Raw genomic sequence first — 22,810 nt, 5'->3', positions numbered from 1 at the left:
AACTATATATTATATTATATATAACACATAACCTATAGTTTTTATATTGTTTCAAATACAGTATAACCTATAGTTATATTTTCTCAATAATGTATAGTATTTAATATAAATGATTCATATAATTAGTATTTGAATCATATTTAAATATTTAATTCCTCTCTAAATAAACTTTATATTATAATGTATTGAATACATTATATTAATTATATCATATATAATTAATTTAAATTAATTATAACACTTATAATTAACTCCCTCAATTAATTTGAATTTGAACAATTCAAATTAATCCAAATTTAATTCTCGATAATCCTTATTGAGCTACAGAGGAGACCTTGTAGATTTGTGGATTGAAGCTCCTTGTACTTACATAATTAATTAAACTTCTTTAATTAAATTATTCAACATCCACTAACTGTCGGTCACTTCACTAAAGATTGACAGCTGCACTTTTCGCACTACAAATATATTTATGTGTCCATTGGATATAACCAGTCAACAGTAGGATTACCTTCACAAATTGCTAGGAAGTACAGTTGGGCCAAAATTACCGTTTTGCCCCTATAGTTGTATCTAAAGTATCATTCATCCCTCTAATGAACAATAAACCACAATCCAACTATGACCAAACCCCACTTGGGCCAAGAAGGGTGTGGCACCACATTGTTCAAGTCTCAGCCCTTAAAGGAGCAATTTATCTACTTACTCAAATGTTAGGAAATGAATGGATTTCGTCTTGTGTAATTGTGTTCCCATCTCCCAAACCAGACGAATCCCCAAAATGGTAGGCTTATTGAGACTAGTCATTTCGTGGTTCAATCTTATACAAATCTTTTTGTATAGAATACCCCACTCACATGTCTCCACGTGAATGATCATGATCAAATCATTTGTAGCACTCTACAACAATTGTAACATCTATAAAACGGGTCGTATTTGTTGTGCCACCAGGATAAGGTACCCAGCCTTATCACTACAAATCATTTAGGTTATCAGTTAAACATGATTCACTTGTATGTCTCTACACACATGCTTAGGCTACAAAAGATAACTTTAGATGTTAGTTTATTAGTTTGTGGGTTAACGCTACTAAATGTCAAATAAAACATCTCATATTTTATTAAATAAATAAAATGTTTGTATATTACAATTACAAACTACAGGACCCACGAGATTTAGGGCATCAACCCCAACAACTATAATTCTTTCATTAAACGATTATGAGTTTAAATCCTTTGGATTTTATCTCCTTAATAATCGCTGATAAATATGCACGAAAACTAAAACCAAAAAATAGCTATTTTTGCCAATTATACCTCTTCAAAGTCTATGAAAATGACCTATGCTACTTTTAAAAAATGACCAAAGAGTGGCTAGAGAAAAAACTTTTGAAATGTTTTTTTAACGAAAAATATGGGTCCATTTTTATCCAATTTAAACATCCCTAAGAGTGAAATTCACAAATGATGATTATAAACTTCGTTTTTATTAACCACATGTTTGTTAATCGCTACGGGGTTTGTTATTTCTTTTTGGGTGCTATTAGTCTTTCATTTGGTGATTACGGGTTAAAATCTCTAAGTTTTATCTCTAGAAAAATCTCTAATAAATATATACAAAAATTAAAGCAAGAAGGGAGCTCGTTAAAAATGGTCAATATACCCAAAAAAATGAACAATGATGCCCCTATCAAAAATGACAAAAGAGTAGCCAGAGGGAAAAAGGAAGAAAAAATTCTGGGAAACTCGAAACGATGGTTCTAGTTTTTATCAAACTTGAACATCTTTCATAGTGAAGCTCAGAAGGATGAATCTAAGTCATTTTTCTAAAAACTTTTGGAACACATTTTTTTTACATAAAACATGAATTCATTTTCATTAAACCTATATATCCTCCATAGTGAAATTCACAAGTGGTGATACTAACTCAGGTTTACCTTCTAGTCCTCGGTTATCTCAAGCTTTTGAGAAATATCTTATTTGTACATATATGTTCTAATAAACTGAATGCATAAGAGAGAATTTTGAAACAACATTTAGAGTAAGAGCTTATTTGAGAGTTAGAATTGTAAACACTTTTAAAATATAAGGTAAAAATACGATACTAATCTTTGAGGTGCCATAGAATAATTGAAAGTTCACGAAGTCAAATTTGAGTTCTTCCTTGATTAAGTCTCTTCGCATTTGTAGCTTTAAATCATAACAAAACAGACTCATGAATCATCTAAATGATTTTTCTAATATTGATTAAGAGTATGGTAGAGTATTCATATACTCATATCTTTTGTCACGTGGGATGATATTTGCTACAATTACTGAAAATAAAGGACGTTCAAGAATGGCAAACAGATATTTTCCTTTATCAAAGATGTGTCGGACTATATTAAACTAAACACAATTTTATTTTATAAGTATGATTTCGAGAATATAGCATGATGAGATGCAGGATCACAGATGAAAGAACCAAGTTTTTCACATCCAATATAATATCAACTAATAAAAATTTGCACTCTATTGTAATAGCATCTCTTCTTACTCTGAAATATGATTATGAAATACATATTCTCATACATCTAAAAGTTACAAGATGAACATAAAAAAAAAAAAAAAAAAAAAAAAAAAAAAAAAAAAAAAAAAAAAAAAAAAGGATCTAATTCATGGATAGAAAATGCACACGAGCAAGTAGATATTCTTTCCCAGCTATCCAAACGCCAGTCTGTGACCACTGTACATCTTCCCAGTCCAGATTATCCTCGAGTACCTAAAACAAGACAAATGCCTAGTAATTCGATCGGATGACTTACAGCAAATATACGAGCAGAGATTTGAATTTGAAGGTTCCACCGTAAGGGAAGGAGTAAATGTTTTAGCTGCTAAGTTATACTCAGGTTGGTAATTCGATCTTATCAGCTTAGAACAAAGATGGAGATTTGCAAAGCCATGGTGTCCAATTTATCTTGCCAATCTCTTCTATGAAATGATCTTAATACGTAACCAACATTGGTCGTGATAATATTAATGAGATCATCACTGAAAGAGAAGTCTACTCCCCACTCTACAAGGGTCTATACAACATGGCATTGGACAATAGTTAATGATCTGGGACATAGCAACCCCATATTATGTCCTAGGATTTAATGAAGATATGATATGCCGCTAACTGGAAACATGAAAGTGAACCCATGGCAACTATATGCAAAAAAGTGTATTCGCATAGGCACCAGAAAGCTCACTGCACAGCAATCTTTGAAGTAAAAAAATCATTGGAGATGCAAGAGCATTCTGATTAGAAAAAAAACACACACACACATTATTTAACTTTCAAAGATCGAAAGAAAGCTGGAGAGAAGTACCTCTACGTGTTCAGAAGGAAGTGGAATCCCAATAGAACGCATGACCTTCTGAGGCAGTGGCTTCTTACAGCGACACCACCGAAACACATCAATCAAAGTATTATCGTTATCGGTTCTTTCACCATTTGGGCAGTGTACAAAGTGATTCTGAGATTTATCGGCTTCAGCTTCATGCCCTTGAGATGATGCAATGGTTTTCACCATCTTCTCTCCGGAAAAGCAGAGTTCATACCTTCACACGGTAGTTTTTTAGACAAATTATTACTTGTATATGATTTCAATTTTCACGGATGTTGCAATTCAGCAAATCAATTCTTCCATGTACCCAGAATGCAATGTACTACCATTAAAATAAAAACGGAAGTACTCTAACTCGAATAACCCTATTGGATGAGTCTTGCAGCCACATAAAAAATTTCTTTGATGCGTGAAATATTCTGAAGGAAGATTTTTCTTCTGAATGAGGCCACTACAATGAGGCTCATAAAACGTCCACCTCATTTGTTTCAAAAATTAAATTCATTGAAATTCTTAAATATCAATGGGTCAAAAATGTACGCTATATAACACTGTCAACAAATAAATCAATTCCATTTTTTATTGAAAAATCAAACTTTATCAAGAAAAAAAAAGGAAAGAATGCACGGACAGTACATGTTTATCCTTCTAACATGTAAGTTCAATGGCAATTCAAACTTCATCGTTATAATTCTTTTTAGGTCATTTATTTTCTCAGGAAGGAAGTATTTCACTAATCATTAGTTCTTAAGACTGAATAACTTCCGCATATCAGATTATGACTGAATAACCAATAATAGAAACATGCTTAAAATTGAAGTTTGTTTATGAGAGGAAAGGAAAACATCAGGGGTGGGACTTATGTTGTCTCGTATAGGGAGAAATAATGAGGATGCTATGGATGTGTCAATCTAGTTGAGATATTCGAGTGCATCTCGTGATCTCAAGTTTCTTTGGGTTATTATTATATTTCATTGTAATTTGAGCAAGGGTCTCTTTTCATTTTATCAATGAAAAGTCTCGTTTCCATTACAAATAAAATAGAACATACCTACACGAATGTGTTTCGAGATATAAGACTTCTCCCTTTTTCAACCGCGCAGATGTGTAGAGGGGCTTCTTTAGACCTTTGTCCGCAACAATACTTATACTGTATTTAATCCTGTAGATTGTTGTAAATGAAACATTTAATACAAACATTGTGCAACTATATAGGGTAAATCCAGGGGCAGTATGCATATATGGTTCGATTAACACAACAAAGTGAAATCTGTCTACGTTATGTAGTGTACATGAAACCTAAAATACCACACAATGCAAAATTCAAATATCGTCGTGTTATGTAATGTTCAAGAAACATAGGATATCACACCATGCAAGGTTCAATTATGGCAATGTTATGTATTGTACAAGAAACATTGTGAAATAAGCCAAGTCAATGACAGAAACAGCCAAAAAAATTCTTAAAAGCAAGGCTTCATGAATTGTACTTTCCTGCTTTTGGATAAACATGGCATGGGTATCCTCTCTCTCTCATAGTTATGGAAAATATAATTTATTGTGTTAGATGAGATCTACTGATAACAATAGAAAAAATAAATATACATACCTTAATGGAATGAGACATGCATAAAAGCCAAGGTAAACAGAAACTAAACAAAACATGATAGTTCAAAATAATTTTTTTAAAAAACGAAAACAAAATTTTCATTTGAAATAATGAAAAGAGACTAATGCACATTACACACATGTAAGTTAGTTAACGTTCTGGCAGAAACCAGCAGACGCAGTATTAAAAGAGAAGATTTGAAGCATACCATGGTTCATTGCAAAGGTTGTACTGAATTGTAACTTCTCTTACAAACCTCTGTTGACGCAATGCATTCTGAAAAATATAGCATAACATTGTAAATTACTGAGTTACTATTATTTTATTTAAAATGAAAAAAGAATAATGAATGTGAAAAATCATACCGAATGGTAGATACATCATTCAATTGAAGTGCCTAATAATATATTCAATTTTGAAACACTTTTACATGGGTCAAGAGAATAGTGCGTACATTCTATGAGCCTATGAAATAGACAGTAAGCAGGGTACTGTAAAAATAAAATTACAAGTTATAAAACAGATGAGGAGCAGGACAGCCAAAATCCTTTTTCATTATTTACTTGCAGCCTTTTTTGTCTGTTTCTAAGATAAAATCAAGCGGTACATTATCTTCTTATTTTTTAAGAGCCTTTTAATCAATCAAATGTCAACAGCCAAACTTTTATTCATTTCCTACATACAGAAATGAAGTAATGTTACTGTGTATGATCAGGAAAATACTTTGAATATCATAAGATAAATGATGAACTTCTAGAACCTTAGAAGTTAACAAGGAAAAGAAAAGGGGTTAAATATTGTGTCGAGTTATTACAGAGGCTGCAGCCCTTGTAGTCATGGTCCGCTCAACAGCCAAAGGAGCAAGGGTGGGCTCAACTGCAGATGTATGTGTAAGACACGGCTCCAGGTCAATGGCTCCACCTCCTTTCTGAAGAGAGGGAAAAAAAGAGAAAAAAAAAGTTGAAAGAAACCTTCATAATACAAGGACCAATATGTTGCGATTGGCTCTAAAATCAAATAAAAAGAATCAATATTTATATATATCACAGAGACTAAAGTGGCCTTGGAATAGGGGAAGAAAAAAAGAAGACACAGAGAAGGGTGGCCTGGAACAAGTGTCTTTGAATTATAATATTTTCACACGACCACCTCCAAAATAAACATCTCGTTCTGTTCTAATTTTTAGTTAACAAGAACCAAACAAATGAATAAGATCAAATTGTTATCAAGTCAAAAATACCGGTGGTACTATCAACAGAAGGAGCCAAAAAGCTGCTAATAAGCAAAGACAACCCAATGCAATCCACTCATATCAAGATTACAACTTATAAATTTCCTTGATAAAATTATTTTCCATTTTGTCTCTAAAGAAAGATAGCAGCCATTTACTGAACCACATGAAAGTTCAATCGTAATTCAACCGAGCCTCTGATAATGGTTTTGTACAAGCAACATGCACGCACCCACACCCACCCACCCACCCACATGCACATCTACTGTTTTTTATCTATTACATTAAATCCAAAAATTCAAGTTTTAGAACCTGTTAACTAAAATTTAAGAGCTTCATTACCTTCACAATGCAGCATCTCTCAACGCAATAGCTACAACCAATAGCAGCTCCCCAAGCTCGAGATCGAACGTTATTTCGAAGAGTAGAAATGTAACCTAACACAAAATTAGAAGTAATATCAACTAATAAAGATAATTACAACAATAGAAATGGATGGGAAAAAAACAAAAAAAAACCATGCATTTAAATGGATAAAAAGAGAGCAACTGGGGTTTTTCAACAACACTTTTTTTGTTAGAAACAACTGTTTTCATTAGAAAAAAAATGAAAGAATACAAAGGCATACAAAAACATTAAGCCCATAAAATGTCACTGAAGAAAAGGTTCCAACTAAATAAAATGTTACCTAAAAAGAAATTACAAAAAGTCGAAGCCCAAAGAAAAAAACATGAAATCTCATCAAAGATCAAACATCACTAAGGCCCATCTCCACATCTCTAAATACTCGGTTGTTCATTTCCACAAAAGATCCCACAACAAAACACACATCCTGACAAACCACATGAATGTTTTCAATAACATAAACAAGGAATGAGTAATCCAAAACCATTAAAGTTAAAAAGTTTACTGTTGTTATTTCATTACTATCCTGTTTTTATTTTTCTTGCCTAATAGGGTCATATTTTATCATGATCATGCTCTATTTGGGTATTGTTCTTTCATTACTGCTTCTGGCTTTCTTATTTCCCTCCCTAGTGGAGTTTGTATCTATTGAGGCATTAGTTTATTGTCACTTCATCAATGAAAAGTTTTCTCTTGATAAAAAAATTATAAAAAGTTCAGAAATTGTTTAAAATCAAGTTATATTAATATTTTGAATTTTGAAAGAGAAACTATTGGCGATTATCTAAAGAGTGAAATTCTATTCATCTTTGGAATTTTCCCCATCCTATCAATATCATTACAAATAATTCACAATTTTTTTTTTTTTTTTTGAGTGCCAACATATAGGAGTGAAATTCAAACCTCTAACGTGATCAAGACTCTTTTCTTTAAATGGAAACAAAATTTTTCATTGATGTAATGAAGAGAGCAAAAGCTCAAATTACAAAGAGACAAACTAATTAAACCTAGAGACTTAGAAACTTAGGATCAGGAGGTGGTCAAGACTCAAGATATATGCCTAAACCAATTCAGTCATGCTCGGATTGGTAATAATTTGTAAATATTCTTTTCGACTGTTTTTTAAAACGCAAGCTGCAATAAAGTGCAATAGCCTTCTAGGCCTTAAGCACAAAGGGCAAAGAAAGGAGCAGTCTTTTCAGACGCACTATATATTAAAAAAAAAATACATAAAGAAGATAAATAATGGTTGGAGGTTATTTGTAAATTTAAAAAAAAATAATAAAGTTCATTAAGAAGGGGGAAAAAAAAAACTAATATATATTTTTTAGTGGGATGCAAACGGTGGTTTGAGAGGCCTTCAAAAACTCCTAGAAAGCTATCTCCTCTGTCTTCCCTTTGTTCTTTCAGTTTATCACTAGTTGTGTTGGAGAAGGCTCAAAGTTATTTTTGAGAGGGTCATTGGGTAGGGGATGAGCCTCTTTGTATTTGTTTCTAGGGCTGTAATGCCTTTCGAACAAGGTTGCACTCTATGACCTTGGCATTACTTTCCTCGGGACCCTTCTTCAATTTCCTTAGGTTTCCAACATCCGAAGACTCATAAAGAGGCATTGGATAGCCCTTCTTTCTCTTCTTCGAGACCTGCATGTTTTGGGATTGTAAGTTTGCTTGCCACCTTTGGAGTTGTCACTTGAGAGCGTTTGGGATCTGTTGGGTCTGCGTTAGATGATATGATATTAAATTTACCTTCATCCATTTGCATCTTGGTATCAAAGAGATGTTGTTTTATGTGTGTGTGTGTGTCTAACAGCCTAGCATAGAGAGCACAGCCCTAATTATGAAAATATGCCCAAACGCTATTAAATGATGTATGATCTGTAACCCTCATGCTTTCATTTGCCCAAATAGCAAGAATTGTATCGTGTGTGTTCATCATGGCTTTTCCTGAGATGTATAGCTTGCATGATCAATTTAAGACTAATGAACAAATCAATTAATAAATTAGGTTTTTCCTAATAATTAACTAATCATCGCGGTGTCCCCCTAAGATCTTAATGCGGGGGTGATGTAGTCTATAAGATAAAAGGAGAGAATTTTCCAAGAATAAAATCAAATGTTTATTACGAATCAAAAGGTATCAATAAAGGAAGACAATTCTCTAAAAACAAACAAATTATCCTAATTAATTAAGGAAACTAACTGTAATCCTAATTAACCAAGCAAACTAATCCTAATCCTAATTAACCAAGGATCAGACCAAGATACCCTAATTTACTTGAATTCTACTAATCATTCTATCCCTCCCAAAAAATACTCATCCTCGAGTTTTAACAAGAAAATTAATATTATTAAAAAATAAATAAATAAACATCCTTGCATATTTGTAAAACGTAAAGGAAATTCATCTTCCAAGCCAACTGAACGCAAATAATAGTGTGCCTTGAGGAGAAAATTGTTGACTTGAACAATCTTTGTGGTTTGTTGCGGTGTAAGTTTCCTTTCTAATCGTTTTGGGTTTGCTCGAGATAAAGTCTTATCGTGTTGTTCTATTTCTAAGCTCTATTCTAATTATTCATCTTGAGATATTTGTTCAATTGGAATGTTTTAATTTTTTCTTCAGAGCTTTAGTCTCTTGGTTGCAATTTGGTTCTAGTCGTGTATTAGCAAGCTTGAAACATTTTATTTATGTTTTCTCTCATGTATTTTGAGCATTAGACTCATTCACTATTTCAACGAAAAGTCTTGTTTTTGTTTCAAAAAGAAGAAGGAAAAAAAAAACAAAAAACAAAACAAAACACAAAACAAAACACAAAACAAAACAACAAAACAAAAGAAGCTCTCATTTGTCCAAGTTGAAATTGGGTTTAGTTAATTGTGTAAAAAGAATGGACTTGGTTGGTATATAATTGGGCAGTTGGATTAAGGGGAAAAAATGAAAAGAGCCAAAGTTGGGTCGAATTGAACGGGTAATAGGGCCAAAATGAAGGAAGTTGGGTTGAAATGTGTAGATTGCAAGTCAAAAAATACCAAAACAAGTCAGTCGAGTTGGATGGGTATTAGGTCAAAATGGTCACATATTCTTCCTTCTTGTTGTCTTCTTCTTCCCAAGCAACAACACAACAACCTTGAATCGCAACTTCTTCTTCCACTTCGCCAAGGACTGCAAATAGGGTTTTAGATCTCACCATCTCATGCTCACGATTTCTTCAGTACATAGGGTTATGCAACTGAGTTTGGGTTATATTTTTCAATTGATTTTTCTTCTTTGCCGCCCACAACATCCTCCACGCTCAAGTCCTGGATCTCACATGTTTCCTTATCGCTCCTTCACACTCAAGTCCTGAATCTTCTAGATTCTGTTTCATCCAATGCTTGCACGATTTCACAGCTTCAGCTGGGTTCCAGAATGTCATGTGTTACTCTCAACATTTGCGATTCTAGCCTTTACAAATTGTTGTCATCATCTTGAAAAATTTTCCAAATTCTAATGCATTTTTTCAAGATACCATGAACATTGGCCACTCCTTCCCGATGCTTCCCAATTTCCGTGGGATACACTGACTACTTTGAACATAGCCAACGGGTCTTTCAAGATGAGCCTTCTTCGTGGACTGGGTGTTTTGAATTAGCTTGGATTAAAGCTTCCTCCTGGTGTTCAATGTTCAAGTTATTTACAAGCTTTTCTATTCACGATCGGAACACATTTATTTTTCCTGAATAGGTCTTAGGTTTTGCTAAGTTAAGTTTGTATTATTATTTATTTGTGTTGTTGTATTTTGTCATTAGCCTATTTTCATTCCATCAATGAAAAGTATGTTTCCTTAAAGAAAAAAAAAAACAAAGAAAGAAAGAAAAAAGAACAAACAAACAAACTTGGCCACTACTGAACAAGACAAAGATAAACAGGCTTACAATCTTGCGGGGGTAATACTCTGATGGTTGCACGCAACTCCTGGATTGCAGGTGGAGGTGGAGAAGCTGTTAGTCGACAGTAGCCTGTATGCATGAGAACTAGAAAACAAATAGAACAATCTGCATTATCTCTCATAGATCCACATCAATTCAATGAACTAGAAAACAGTCGGACATTACATACCAGCAACTAGATCTGAATCATATGTGTACACATCTGTTCCCCACAGCTGTCCACCCCTGACCTGCACACATTACTTAAAGACCTTAACAAGTTTACTTTTTTCTCTTTGCTTTTTGGAAATAGAAGCGGCCTCCAATGGTATTTAAAACACTAGCGAAGAAGAAACAAGAAGAAAATACACCTAGTGTTACAATGCAGAATCACATTGTGCACCATCTCAAGAAACACCGGCGAAGAAGAAACAAAATTTGAGTTTCAAGTTTAGATAAATAACTATAAGCAAAAAGAAAAAGGATGCCTTTTCTCCTGCTACTTTATTTTAAAGGGAGGGGAGGGAGGGAGAGAGAGAGAGAGAGAGGACGAAGAAGAAGAAGAGAAAAATGATGAAAGAAATATATTTTCAACAAAAAGGATGAGCCCCTGAGGATAAAAGGAGGAATTAAACAAAAGGCCTTCTATCTAAGTTGATCAACAAAATAGGTGAATTAGAAATGAATTGTAAAGGCACTCCATTCCATTTTGATGCCGTATACTGTAAGCAGTCTCAAAAATTGATAAAAGAATCACGCTTATTTGAGAAGGGTCTAGAATTTCGTTCTTTCCAAATATACCAAAGAGTGACTGCATTAGACCAAATCACTTTGAATCTTCCTTTTAACCACCAGCCGTAGAGTAATTCAATAAGGCAATCTTCTATATTCTTTGGAAGACACCACACGATATCATAACGATTGACAATAAAATTCAAGCCTTTATAAGCGAATGGGAAGATGGCTATTAGATTCTGCACTCCTCCACTTAAATATTCGAGGATGAAATCAAGTTAGGATTTCTCCTTTGCAATCTGTCCATGGTTATTAAGGCTGGCATGGGTCGTGGACCACAGAAAATTTTACTTTCTTAGGGATGTTGCTTTGCCAAATCAAAATCAGTTAAGCTAGTTAAAGTGTCCAGAAAAGACGGCCCTGGATGGAGGGCCTTAGTGGCTGATTTTGCCAAAAAGGCTTCAGAGGAGTCTAAATTTCAAGCAATAGATTCCATGGAATGTTTTTTTTTCCTTCTTTAAGAAAACAAAAAATTCCTTAAAAAATATCATTGATATAATGAAAAGAAACTAATGCTCCAAAATAAAAGACCACCAATTAGAAGACAAATACAAGAGACAAACACAACTGCTGATGATAAATAATACACACCAAAGTTAATCATTCATCCAATTCTATCTGAAAGACCCTTTCTAAAATGTAAATTCCAGGCTTTGTTAGATTCAGACCAGCAGTCCTTACAGATTGAAAATCTGGAGTTTGCTACTGTATGGAGGGAGGGGAAAATGGTGCTCAGGGGACTGGAATTGATGCACCAGTCCTCCCAAAAATATTAATCTCCCATTTCCAATCTTAAATCTTTTGTTTTTCTAAAGTATCTGGTTTTGCTGATTTCTTGCTATGGGTTGCATCGGCCTTTACATCTTTGATGTTGTTTTGTTTCATAGGGACAACCCGCCTGACTACAACACAGAAACTCATAGGATATTGAATCCTAGGTAGGTGACCACCATGGATTGAGCCTACCCTCTCGGCCCTTTACCAAATCCAAACCTTTTTATTTACCACGAGGCCAAACCATTTTAGAAAGGGCCTTTACATCTTTGACATTGTTTTGGAACTTTCCGTAGATAGAAAAACAAAAAAAGAATACAAGATGAAGTTTACAGAGAGTATACTCGGGAAAAAAAAAAAACAAAATCAATAAATGATACACTGTAATGAAACAACAGAAAGATGATCCTTGTGGTGGGGGGTGGGGCTGTCTCTTATACACATCTAGATGTGTATAAGAGACAGGGGGAAAGCCTTTATCCCTTGCAAGAATGCCCCTCAATTGAAACAGATATCATTAGTAGAAATTGCATTATGTGTATCGTTTATTGATCAAGAACCTTGGCTTTACATGATGTTTGCAAAGGACACATCATTGTAGATGCAACACAAAGGTAGAAAGTCGTTGAATGCAATCCTAGGTGCTAACTTTCCCAACAATTGCTATTATACAAAAAAGAATGAGCTTTTATTTGTAAGAAAACAAAACTTTTCATTGATATAATGATGCTGAGTGCGTTAACTAGACAGTATTCAACAAGATCAAGATGTTTTGCCATTCATCCGTTTCCTCATCAATGATAATTCTCCTCAAAATCAGATTCAGCCCCCCACAGTCATAAATAGTGTCACGGATGGAGGAATTTTTTTTAAGAGATATGGAGGAATTTTTTTAAGGAATAGAGAGAAGATCTGGGGAACTGTGCACCCAAAGTCTCATCATTCAACCATCTATCGTTCCGAAAAGATGGGTTAGCAGCACCATTTCCCACCTTAATGTTGACCTGACCCTTAATGAGATCAAGATGTAAAAGAATAGCTCTCCAAGGGCCTTTCAAGTGATCCAGAAAGGTGGTGTTAGCCCGTCAAGCTTTGTAGACCAAGACCACATTTGAAAATAGGTCTAGTTACAAAAGTACTTTGAAATCGAAACCCAAAGAGAAACATGAAACCAAATAAGGGACTAAACATCACTAGATCATTATCCAACCCTCTAAACACTCTATTATTTCTTTTATTTCTTTTACCCCAAAGATTCTACACGATAGCGCACATCCTAGCAAGCCGCAAAAAATGGTCCTCACAGAAAGGCGGATGGAGAAAGAATTCCCCAACCTTCATTTTTTCAACAATGTTGTAGTTTTTTTTTTCTCCAAATGGAAACAAATTTTTCGTTGGTATAATGAAAAGAGACTATTGCTCAAAGTATAAAGCTCAAAATAATAATAATTCGGAGCTCAATGGATCAGTAGGTGCACCAGGGCATCTCAACTAGGTTGATACCCCCATAGCACCCTCATCATATCCATTTACAAGATGAAATTATCAAACAAAAACAGAGACTGTTAATAGTTACAAAGAAGATATAACTATTCCAGTTGAGGCAAATGTACCTGCCTCAACTGTCACCATTCCAGTGCACTATACTGTCACCATAGATAGCTTAAACCAATGTAGGTAGTAATGCTTTTAACTGCTTTAACGAAAGAATGATGAAGAAATAAGCATTTTACCTGCCTATTTGTAGCAATAACATGTTCAGCGGGTATTCGAATTTCTAGAGTGGGGATATTCTGTGAGCTTTCACCATTTTTATCCATCTGTGACGATTCATGTTCCTTCCACAACTTTATTAGTTCTTGCATGCACTCACCAACTTTATAAACCACAGATGAGACTTCAGGTTTCCCTGAAAGAATATTTTGCATTTTATACCGACAATAAAATTTAGTAGATAAAACATGCTTATCTCAAAGTTATACTTCTCAGGATCAAGTATCAGCAATACATACAAATAGCATTATCAAGACAAGATGGGTTTCATGAAGCTTTTTCCCCACCTTAAAAGGACAATTAAGGCCATGAATCCCGTTTCTCTCTTTGGAAACAAAGCCATGAATCTGTTTTTTTTATAACAGGTATATGCACTGAGGTGCAACTGTTCTTTAAAGTTGAAGCACATGCAGTAAAAAAATAAATAAACGAGAGGAAAAAAGAAGATAAAAAGGGGAAAAGAATTTTAAGAAGAAAATGTTAATTAAAGTAATGAAAAGAAACATTCGTAGAAAACAATTGTATCAACTTTTTTTTCCTTCTTGAAAAAGAGGAAGAAAAGGGTAAAGATCATTAAAGATACCATAAATCATAAGAAATGACAAACTTAAATACTTCACCAAGAACTAATATATTGATTTGATTAAAAAATAATATTATGAAGTATGAAATAGTATTTTAAAAATAATTGTAGACTAGAAGGGAGCATAATTGTATTTACAAAAATAATATTATAAAGCATGAAACAATATTTTTCAAATGAAAAAAGAAACTTATGAAAAAACATGAAGGAATAGACCAGAGCAAAAAATACGTAAATAAATAAATAAAAGCCAGGCTAATGAGAGTGATTAGTTGACTTTGTGGATCTATCTTTAAAATGAAACCTGGAGGCTGGAGTTATTATAGCTTAATACAACAGAGATATTTAATGAACTTTTCTGTAACAACTCTCCCTTCGAGCATTAACTCTAAATTCTCTCCCTTGTACAAATATTAGACATCAAAGAAATGCGTTTCTAATTTTTTTTTTTTTTTTTTGAAAAAGAAAAAACCCTCATTCTCAAACTTCTCTTCTGTGTCTTATTGTTCCCTAAAGAGAATTAAAGATACCATAAATCATAAGAAATGACAAACTTAAAAACTTCACAAAGAACTAATACATTAATTTGATTAAAAAATAATATTATGAAGCATGAAATAGTATTTTAAAAATAATTATAGACTAAAAGGGAGCATAATTGTATTTACAAAAATAATATTATAAAGCATGAAACAATATTTTTAAATGAAAAAACATGAAGGAATAGACCAGAGCAAAAAATACGTAAATAAATAAATAAAAGCCAGGCCGATGAGAGTGATTAGTTGACTTTGGGGATCTATCTTTAAAATGAAACCTGGAGGCTGGAGTTATTATAGCTCAATACAACAGAGCTATTTAATGAACATTTCTGTAACCACTCTCCCTTCTAGCATTAACTCTAAATTCTCTCCCTTGTACAAATATTAGACATCAAAGAAATGTGTTTCTAATTTTTTTTTTTTAAAAAAAAAAAAAAAAGGAAAGAAAGAAAAGAAAAAAACCTTAATTCTCAAATTTTTCTTCCGTGTCTTATTGCTCCCTAAAGAGCTGTTAAGAACTTCCCTAAACTGAAAATGCAAGAGCAGTAAGTCCATGTTAAAAAGATACTTCTGTGTCAAACTGATGATAAAGAATATGACAAACAAGTAGCCCATGGAGAGAGTGCAAACTAGAATAATATATCTCGCAGGCTATCTCAGCAAAAGGTAGCATGATCGCAGCAGTCACAGTTGAGAAGAATGTTACACCAAGAAAGAACAGAGTAATAAGACAGCATACCTTGTAATCTGCAAGATATAGAAGGAGGATCATTACGTGACTCAACCATTCTTCAATTATGAAAGAAATACTATTATGAATGAAGTTATAGATAGCAAAAAAATATCAAAGTATTTTTTTGAGCAATATAGCATTACCATGGAGAACATAGATTCTAGTTACCAGGTTAATATTTAATTTAGTTTTTTATTTATGCTGTGTAACAGTATGTACATACACAAGTATGTACGTTTTTTTATCTATACCAGAAACAAAGCTTTTCATTGAATTAAGAAAAAGAGGCTAATTCTCCAAAGATGGCAAAAAAATCTCAAAGTATTTTTCTGAGCAATATAGCATTACCATGGAGAACATAGATTCAAATTACCAAATTAATATTTAATTTAGTTTTTTATTTATGCTGTATCGGTATGTACATACATAAGTATGTATGTTTTTTATCTATACAAGAAACAAAGTTTTTCATTGAATTAATGAAGAGAGGCTAATTCTCCAAAAATAGAAACTCCACGTGAGAGGGAGAAAAATAAAAGTAAAAGAAGCAATAAATAAGCCGCCAACATGACTGTAGCTCAATTGGCATAGTGCTTGTATTATCAACTTCGAAGTCAGAAGTTCAATTCTCTCACCCCACACTTTAATTACAATACCTTTAAAGAAGCAATGAATAAGCCATCAAAATATCGAAAATTCGGACCATTGTAATGGCAAAACAATAATAATTGATCAAAATAAAACTAGGAAGGATATATGAAAGCATTCCAATTCAAACAAATATCTTGCAATAAGAACCCCGCAAAAGGCATCACAAGTGACCTCCAAAATGAAGCTTTCACATGCGAGCTAATTCAAAGCACAAAATGAAGCTTTCACATGGGAGCTAATTCAAAGCAATCAATCCAAGGAAGAGATTTATCGTGGAATATTCTCTAATTTCTTCCTAACCACAATTCTGACAAAATTGCTTTATCGTGAAATATGCAAGTATGTAATTATTCATTTACTATGATAGACAGTAAAAACATACGAGGAGGAATGGAACCGCCAACCGATTAGAAAGGGATTAGACAGAAAAAGCACCAGAAGGCTCGGAACAATCAACCTTTGTATTAGATAACATTTCCAATAACCGATTAAAAATCAGCAAGTTCTTCATCTTCTAAAAGTTTATGAAAGACAGTATACTGAGCCAAACAGATGGTGTCCCAAAAAAATGGATGCCGAACCATTAGGGGAAGAAGATATGCTGAATAAACAAGGACCATCACAGTAAGGACAAGAAAACAGCACACAAAGAACCCACACAATAACCAAACACCGCACGAATTCCATAGACTTCCTTCATTTATAGTCATTTAGGCCATAGACATTTGAAATCCAACAAGTAAACTTTAAATGGAGAGAATTTTATAGAAAGGAAGAGGCCACCTCTTAGAAAATCTAGAACTTCAACCATACTTTCAACCCACAAAATTAACCTACCTCCAGATTTATATGGTCAAAGGATGGTCCAGTGCTGATCTTAAGCGTTTTCGAAGTCAATTTTAAAGATCACTACTACCTTCTTGGAGGCTTTATAGTCCTTAATGACCTTGTTGGCTACAAGAGCCTGATCAAGAATTTGTCTCCCCACTCTGGAGCTCTTTTTCTATTATTTTAACATACCTCCAGATTTATATGGTCAAAGGATGGTCCAGTGCTGATCTTAAGCGTTTTCGAAGTCAATTTTAAAGATCACTACTTCCTTCTCGGAGGCTTTATAATCCTTAATGACCTCGTTGGCTACAAGAGCCTGATCAAGAATTTGTCTCCCCACTATAAACACACCTTGGGACTCGAAAGTTGTTGAAGGGAGCATTCTCCTAAGATGGTTAGCCAAAACCTTAGCCAGGATCTCGTAGACGCTAGTAATGAGACTAACAGGTCTGAACTCCTTGATCCTACTGCCATTCTCCTTCTTCAGAACAAGGCAAATGAACTCAAAGATAGACTTATTTAAAATGCCCCCTGCGAAGAACTCTTCAAACACTCCTTCCAACGCATTCTTCACAAGATCCCAATTGTCTTGGAAAAAAGCCACAAAGAAGTCGTCCGTACCTGAAGACTTACTCTTATCACTCCCGAAAACAGCTCCTTTAATTTCCTCAAGCAAAAGTGGGGCCACCAGCTCCCTCCCTTCCCTCTTAGAGATGGGGCTTCAATCAATGCCCTGAACAAAGAACCTCCTCCTCCACCTCTTTCCTTTTTCGACTAAGCTCCCCATTATTCCAAATTAAGGGACCAATGCTATTCTTATTCCTTCTGCCACTAGCCACCCTATGGAAAAAAGCAGTATTACAATCCCCTTCCTTTGCCCCTTCACTTAAGCCTTTTGTCTCCAATTGATAGACTCTTTTCTAATCAACTCTGCAAACTCCCCCTTGAGCAAGTCTTTCTCCTCTTTCTTTCACACCAACCTCCAAAGGGCCCTCCAACTCCTTTAAGTCAATCTCATTAATCTTCTTTAAGATCTTTTGTTTCTTAACCTTAGTGTCTCCAAAGACCTCTTTATTCCAATATTTTAGGTTCCTTTTAGCCATCTCAACTTACCCATAAAGTGATAACCTTCCCAAATTCCTAAGACCTCAGTATTTCACCACGAAGAAATATTGGCCTCAAAAGAAGGATTACCTAACCACGTGTTCTCAAACCCCAAGGCTGGTAGATTTGTTAGTGTGCCCTTTGTCTCCAACTGATAGACTCTTTTCTAATCAACGAGATGTTTCATGCTCTCTCCAGGTCCTTTTGGTAGACTTGTTAGTATGCCCTTGTACATTATTCATATTTCTCAATGAAAGCACAGTTTCTTATTTTAAAAAATGATTATAATATCGAAGTTAGATGACAGCAATGGAAGATTTATCCCCATGGGGACCTTAAACATATATGAGAATATGGATAATCTTATTCCAATCTTCACAGGGGCTAGATTTTGGGAAGTCGCACTACTAGAAGTCTAGAACTCTTTTGAGGCACTTACGGCTCCAATGAAATTATAGATTATTTCAAGATAAGTCTCTTCATTTGAACTCTTTTTGTAATTTTGTACAAAATATGGCTTCTAGGTCAGCCTCTTGTAACTACTGCATCCTCATGATTATCAAACCGGAAGGTGCTAGTCAAGTAGTTTGTGGGAAGGGGTTTCCTCTACCACAACCTTCGGACATATAGGTTGTTCTTTTGCTCATCTTTTATATAATATCTTTGCTTCCTTAAAAAAAATTTAAAAAAAAAAAAAAAAATGACCCACATGGCCTATAGCTAAAATAATAATAATAACAACACATCAGAAATAATGCCAGAGAGAAGAGAAGACAATGGTTTCCCTACCTAGAACCTTTTGGGACCCAGATTTCCTTCTTTTTTTGTGATAGGAATATTTTCCGCTCAATTGGTTATTAAACAAACCAAGTATCAGATGTATGAACATTTTTATCTCACCAAATCACATATCAGCTTCAGCAAGCAATTAAACTTGTCATTTTTTTGTTGCAATTCAAACTTTCCATCATCGAGGCATAGAAAATGTGAGTTCAACAAGAATGACTATCCCTCATCATGCATAGTACATTGAAATACTCACAAAGAGATACCAGTTGTGTTGCCTTAGACCAGGGAAGATTAGTTTATGGTGGAAAACATAACCCAGAAGAAACTTATTCAATGGTCACTGCTAACCGCTTTTGGTTCATCGTATTCGTAGCGTCCGATTCCATTCCTAACTAGCGGACAGAAAGACTCCAGCTCTATGATTTTCACATCTTAAGTTATCCGGAAGCTAGGAAGAATCCTAGGTATCTGACTACTTTCGATGCTCCGTTGTAAAGAAAATGTGTCTGTATATTGACTTTCTTTTAGACTAGCCGTGAACGCTAGAATCACTTGACTTGAGTTGGGAAGAGTCATATTCATATTCCTATTAAAAGTCCAACATTTACCTTCCTGGCGAGTAAGAAAATTGGCTTCCTTTGTCTCACGCAGGAAAGCATGAACTCTAGTTAGTCTGATGCGTAGAAGCATCTTATGACAATCTTCTTCCGATAATTGAATCTGGATCCATCGAGACTACCTAAATCGTCACCGTTTTTTTTTTTTTTCGTTCTTCGAATGACGCTAGTGAAGTCCAAGTCCAAAAAGTGAACATAAATCAGAAAATACAACTGAATGGCCCAGCAATACATACTCAATGAAAGGATCGGATTAAATCAAATTATTTAACTCGCTCTCTGAAAAAGCAAAGCACAGAAAACACAAGGTACTGGGGGGAGGGGGGTTGATGTATCACCAAGAATGAATGCTAGTGAAAATAATAATTTAGGTAGCAAGGGAATATTATAGAAAATCATATGATGTACCCTTCGTTATCTTGAGCACGAGACCTGAAGCGAGGTTCTCTATTTGCTACTTGAGGGCTTCCCCTTGATCGTTGCATTCTTCTTCGATGCTGAACACCATAATTATAAACTTCCCTCTCCCTGTCTAACGTCCCTTCAACATCTGCACATCCCTCATCTGACTCTTTTTCATGACATCTACTACGCTTTTCTGGCCGATCTCCCTCAATGTCTGCATCCCTCTCTTTCTTCCTGTCTCTACCCTCTCTATCAGCATTTTTCCAGCTATCAAAATCCTTTTGCTTTTTCTGATCTGAAATCGGATTGTCTTGCTCTAACATTCTCGCAGACGCTTCACCAGACTCCTTTTCAAGGTGTGCAGTCTCCTTATCCATCCCATTCCATGATTCTCTCTTCGCAGCATGGTCTTTGTCCCTCTCGCGAGGCCTTTCCTTGTCTTTTGAGGTATCTTTCCGGTCCCTCTCCCACCTTTCCGCATCTCTCTCATCCTTTGACAAGTCTTTGGGCTCAACATTAATGTTTGTTACTTGAGTACTGCTCCTATGATCATTTCTTTCCTTATCTTTATCTCCCCAATCCCGCTGCTTAGTATCTTTCCTTTTCCTGTCCTTCTCTTTAAATTTATCCTCACCTTTTGAATCTATTTTGTTCTCTCCAACAGCCTCCCTTGTCTCAACATAATCTTTCTCGTCGGTATTTAGGGCATCTTTTACAGCCTCAGTTGCACTCTGTGAACTGGTGCGTGAAACATGCCAGGGTTCCAAGCTTCCAAGTGAAGTCTCAGGATATCTCTTCCCTCTATGGTAATCTTTCGATTCCTTCCAGTTCAAGTGACTGGTTGCTGATCCATACATCTCTTTTTCTGACTTCAATTCACCCTTGTAATCGCTATAACCATCTCTGTCATATTTCATTTCCTTAATATCATCCAATCTGCCTTCGTATCTCATTTCCTTCTCCAACTTCACAGCTTGAGAATCCCTCCTTTCATCACCAAACAGCTCACGAGCCTCCACTCTTGAATCTCGATTCTCAAACCTGTTGTCCCCACCGTCCTTGGAGTCCCGCAGCTCCGGCCTGCTTTCCAAAACAACAGAATGATCTACATGAGGATCATTAGAGGACGAGGGCATTCGAAACATTGAGTGCAGAGGGGATCTTCTATCTCCATCACGGGATTCGGTGCGGGGTATCTTCGACATTGGGGTGTCCTGACCCATCTCAAAAGAGGGACGATACTGCATTGGAAGTGAGGAAGAAAGCTTGCGATAGGGACTCGAATCATCGTGGGGATATTTGGAAGATGAAGAGTGACCCCCATCATCATGGGGCCTCTTCGGGGCACCACTCATATCGAAGAGTCAGTGAGTAATGCGGGTCAGCCGATTTAAACCCACGAGCAGCAGCAGCAGCAAATCAACAACAAAGTTTCTAAAATTCAACCCAGTGGTCCAAATAAACCTGCTGGAAAGAATAAAGATCAAAGCTTTTCAAAACCCAAAACAAATTCCATCATCGCAAACAAAGTGCAGGCAAAGAACAAGCAGAAATAGATTAGGGAAAGGAATGAAAAGATGTTCACCTGGGACTCCAATTGATGCAGAAACTCCGAGTGGGACGAAAGAGGGAAAATTAAATCCCTAACGAAGATTTGGGTTGGGTTACAAGTGAAGCCATTAAGCTATGCATCATGGCAGGTGCGTTTGTGGGCTTTGTATGCAGAAAAATGGTTGAGTTGAGAAGAAAAGAATTCAGTATCAGTGGGAAAAAAACAGGGAATGAAGAGAAAGAGAAAGGATAGAGAAGATGATCCAACAGTTGAAAGAGAAACGGCGACACTCACCCGCTGCGGCTGAAGATGTGGAACGTCGATGCCTTCCAAATTCCAATTACCGAGTGAGTAACTATGTGACTCACTGGTGGGTCCCTCGTACTAGTTATATTTTTTTTTTTTTCCTTTGTGAGGAAAAATGTAATTTATATGCTTTCTGCATCGATAAAAATTAAAAACTATAGATTATAACCATTGGTTGTTTGATTTATAGGGGGCGTTTTGGGGTACCACGTTATGATAGTTTAGTTTTGGATATAAACTATTTTAATCTCGTTATAATCATCTATGTTTGAGACACCGATTATTTTAGTTAAAAAGAAAATAGGTAACAAAAAGAGAGAGAGAAGATGAGTAGGAAGTAGTAAATATTGCAACGGTTGGAATTAGGGTTTTTTTACTCTAAGGGCAATTTTGTCTTTTTACTTGTATCCTAGGGTTTCAGTTTTTTCCATTTAAGTTGGCAGTCACTGTGTATTCTTTGTATCAGTCATATAATAAAAATTCTTCTTCTCGTGGTTTTTTCTCCCTTATTAGGATTTTCTTCATAAACCTTGTGTGTGCTATTTTCTTTCTCTATTTTGTATTTTTCATCATGGTATCAGAGCATGGAGACGAAACCCTGGCCATAACTGAGGAAAACCCAATAGGAGAATCCCAAACCAATGGCACAGATATATGAAGAAAAGCGATCGCAAGGATTTCCATGAGCAATGGAATAGATCATTCCAAATTACAATCATGTATGAACATTACAAATTATAGACGTAAAACGAAACAAGCGGTTATGCATTCATTACAGAAATTACAGCATGAAACTACAAATGATCAAGAAGAGAAATGCTACGAACATTTGTA

The 22,810-nt window shown here is 35.0% G+C and overlaps 1 protein-coding gene across 4 annotated transcripts; it reads right to left on the bottom strand.

The window, feature by feature from the left end:
* Nucleotides 1-2,447: 2,447 nt before the first annotated feature.
* LOC120087767 (zinc finger CCCH domain-containing protein 13) lies at nucleotides 2,448-22,098 on the bottom strand. 4 transcript variants are annotated; one of them, XM_039044658.1, is made up of 13 exons: nucleotides 21,965-22,098; nucleotides 21,704-21,831; nucleotides 20,122-21,585; nucleotides 15,728-15,735; nucleotides 13,824-13,999; nucleotides 10,712-10,772; nucleotides 10,528-10,626; nucleotides 6,553-6,647; nucleotides 5,794-5,907; nucleotides 5,188-5,255; nucleotides 4,422-4,532; nucleotides 3,353-3,584; nucleotides 2,448-2,760 (listed from the first exon to the last, which is right to left on the bottom strand). In XM_039044658.1, the coding sequence occupies exons 3-13, from the start codon at nucleotides 21,471-21,473 to the stop codon at nucleotides 2,650-2,652; spliced, it is 2,427 nt and encodes an 808-aa protein (XP_038900586.1). In that variant the 5' UTR covers nucleotides 21,474-21,585; nucleotides 21,704-21,831; nucleotides 21,965-22,098; the 3' UTR covers nucleotides 2,448-2,649. The 4 variants fall into 4 exon arrangements, with proteins under 4 accessions (XP_038900586.1, XP_038900587.1, XP_038900584.1 ...); XM_039044659.1 differs by having other exon boundaries at nucleotides 20,122-21,582; XM_039044656.1 differs by having other exon boundaries at nucleotides 21,704-21,995.
* Between the last annotated feature and the right edge of the window lie 712 nt (nucleotides 22,099-22,810).

The sequence above is a fragment of the Benincasa hispida genome, chromosome 10 (assembly GCF_009727055.1).
Source record: "Benincasa hispida cultivar B227 chromosome 10, ASM972705v1, whole genome shotgun sequence".
Classification (NCBI taxonomy): domain Eukaryota; kingdom Viridiplantae; phylum Streptophyta; class Magnoliopsida; order Cucurbitales; family Cucurbitaceae; genus Benincasa; species Benincasa hispida.
Note: the sequence above shows the minus strand (reverse complement) of the source record. Positions and strands in the feature narration are given on the sequence as shown.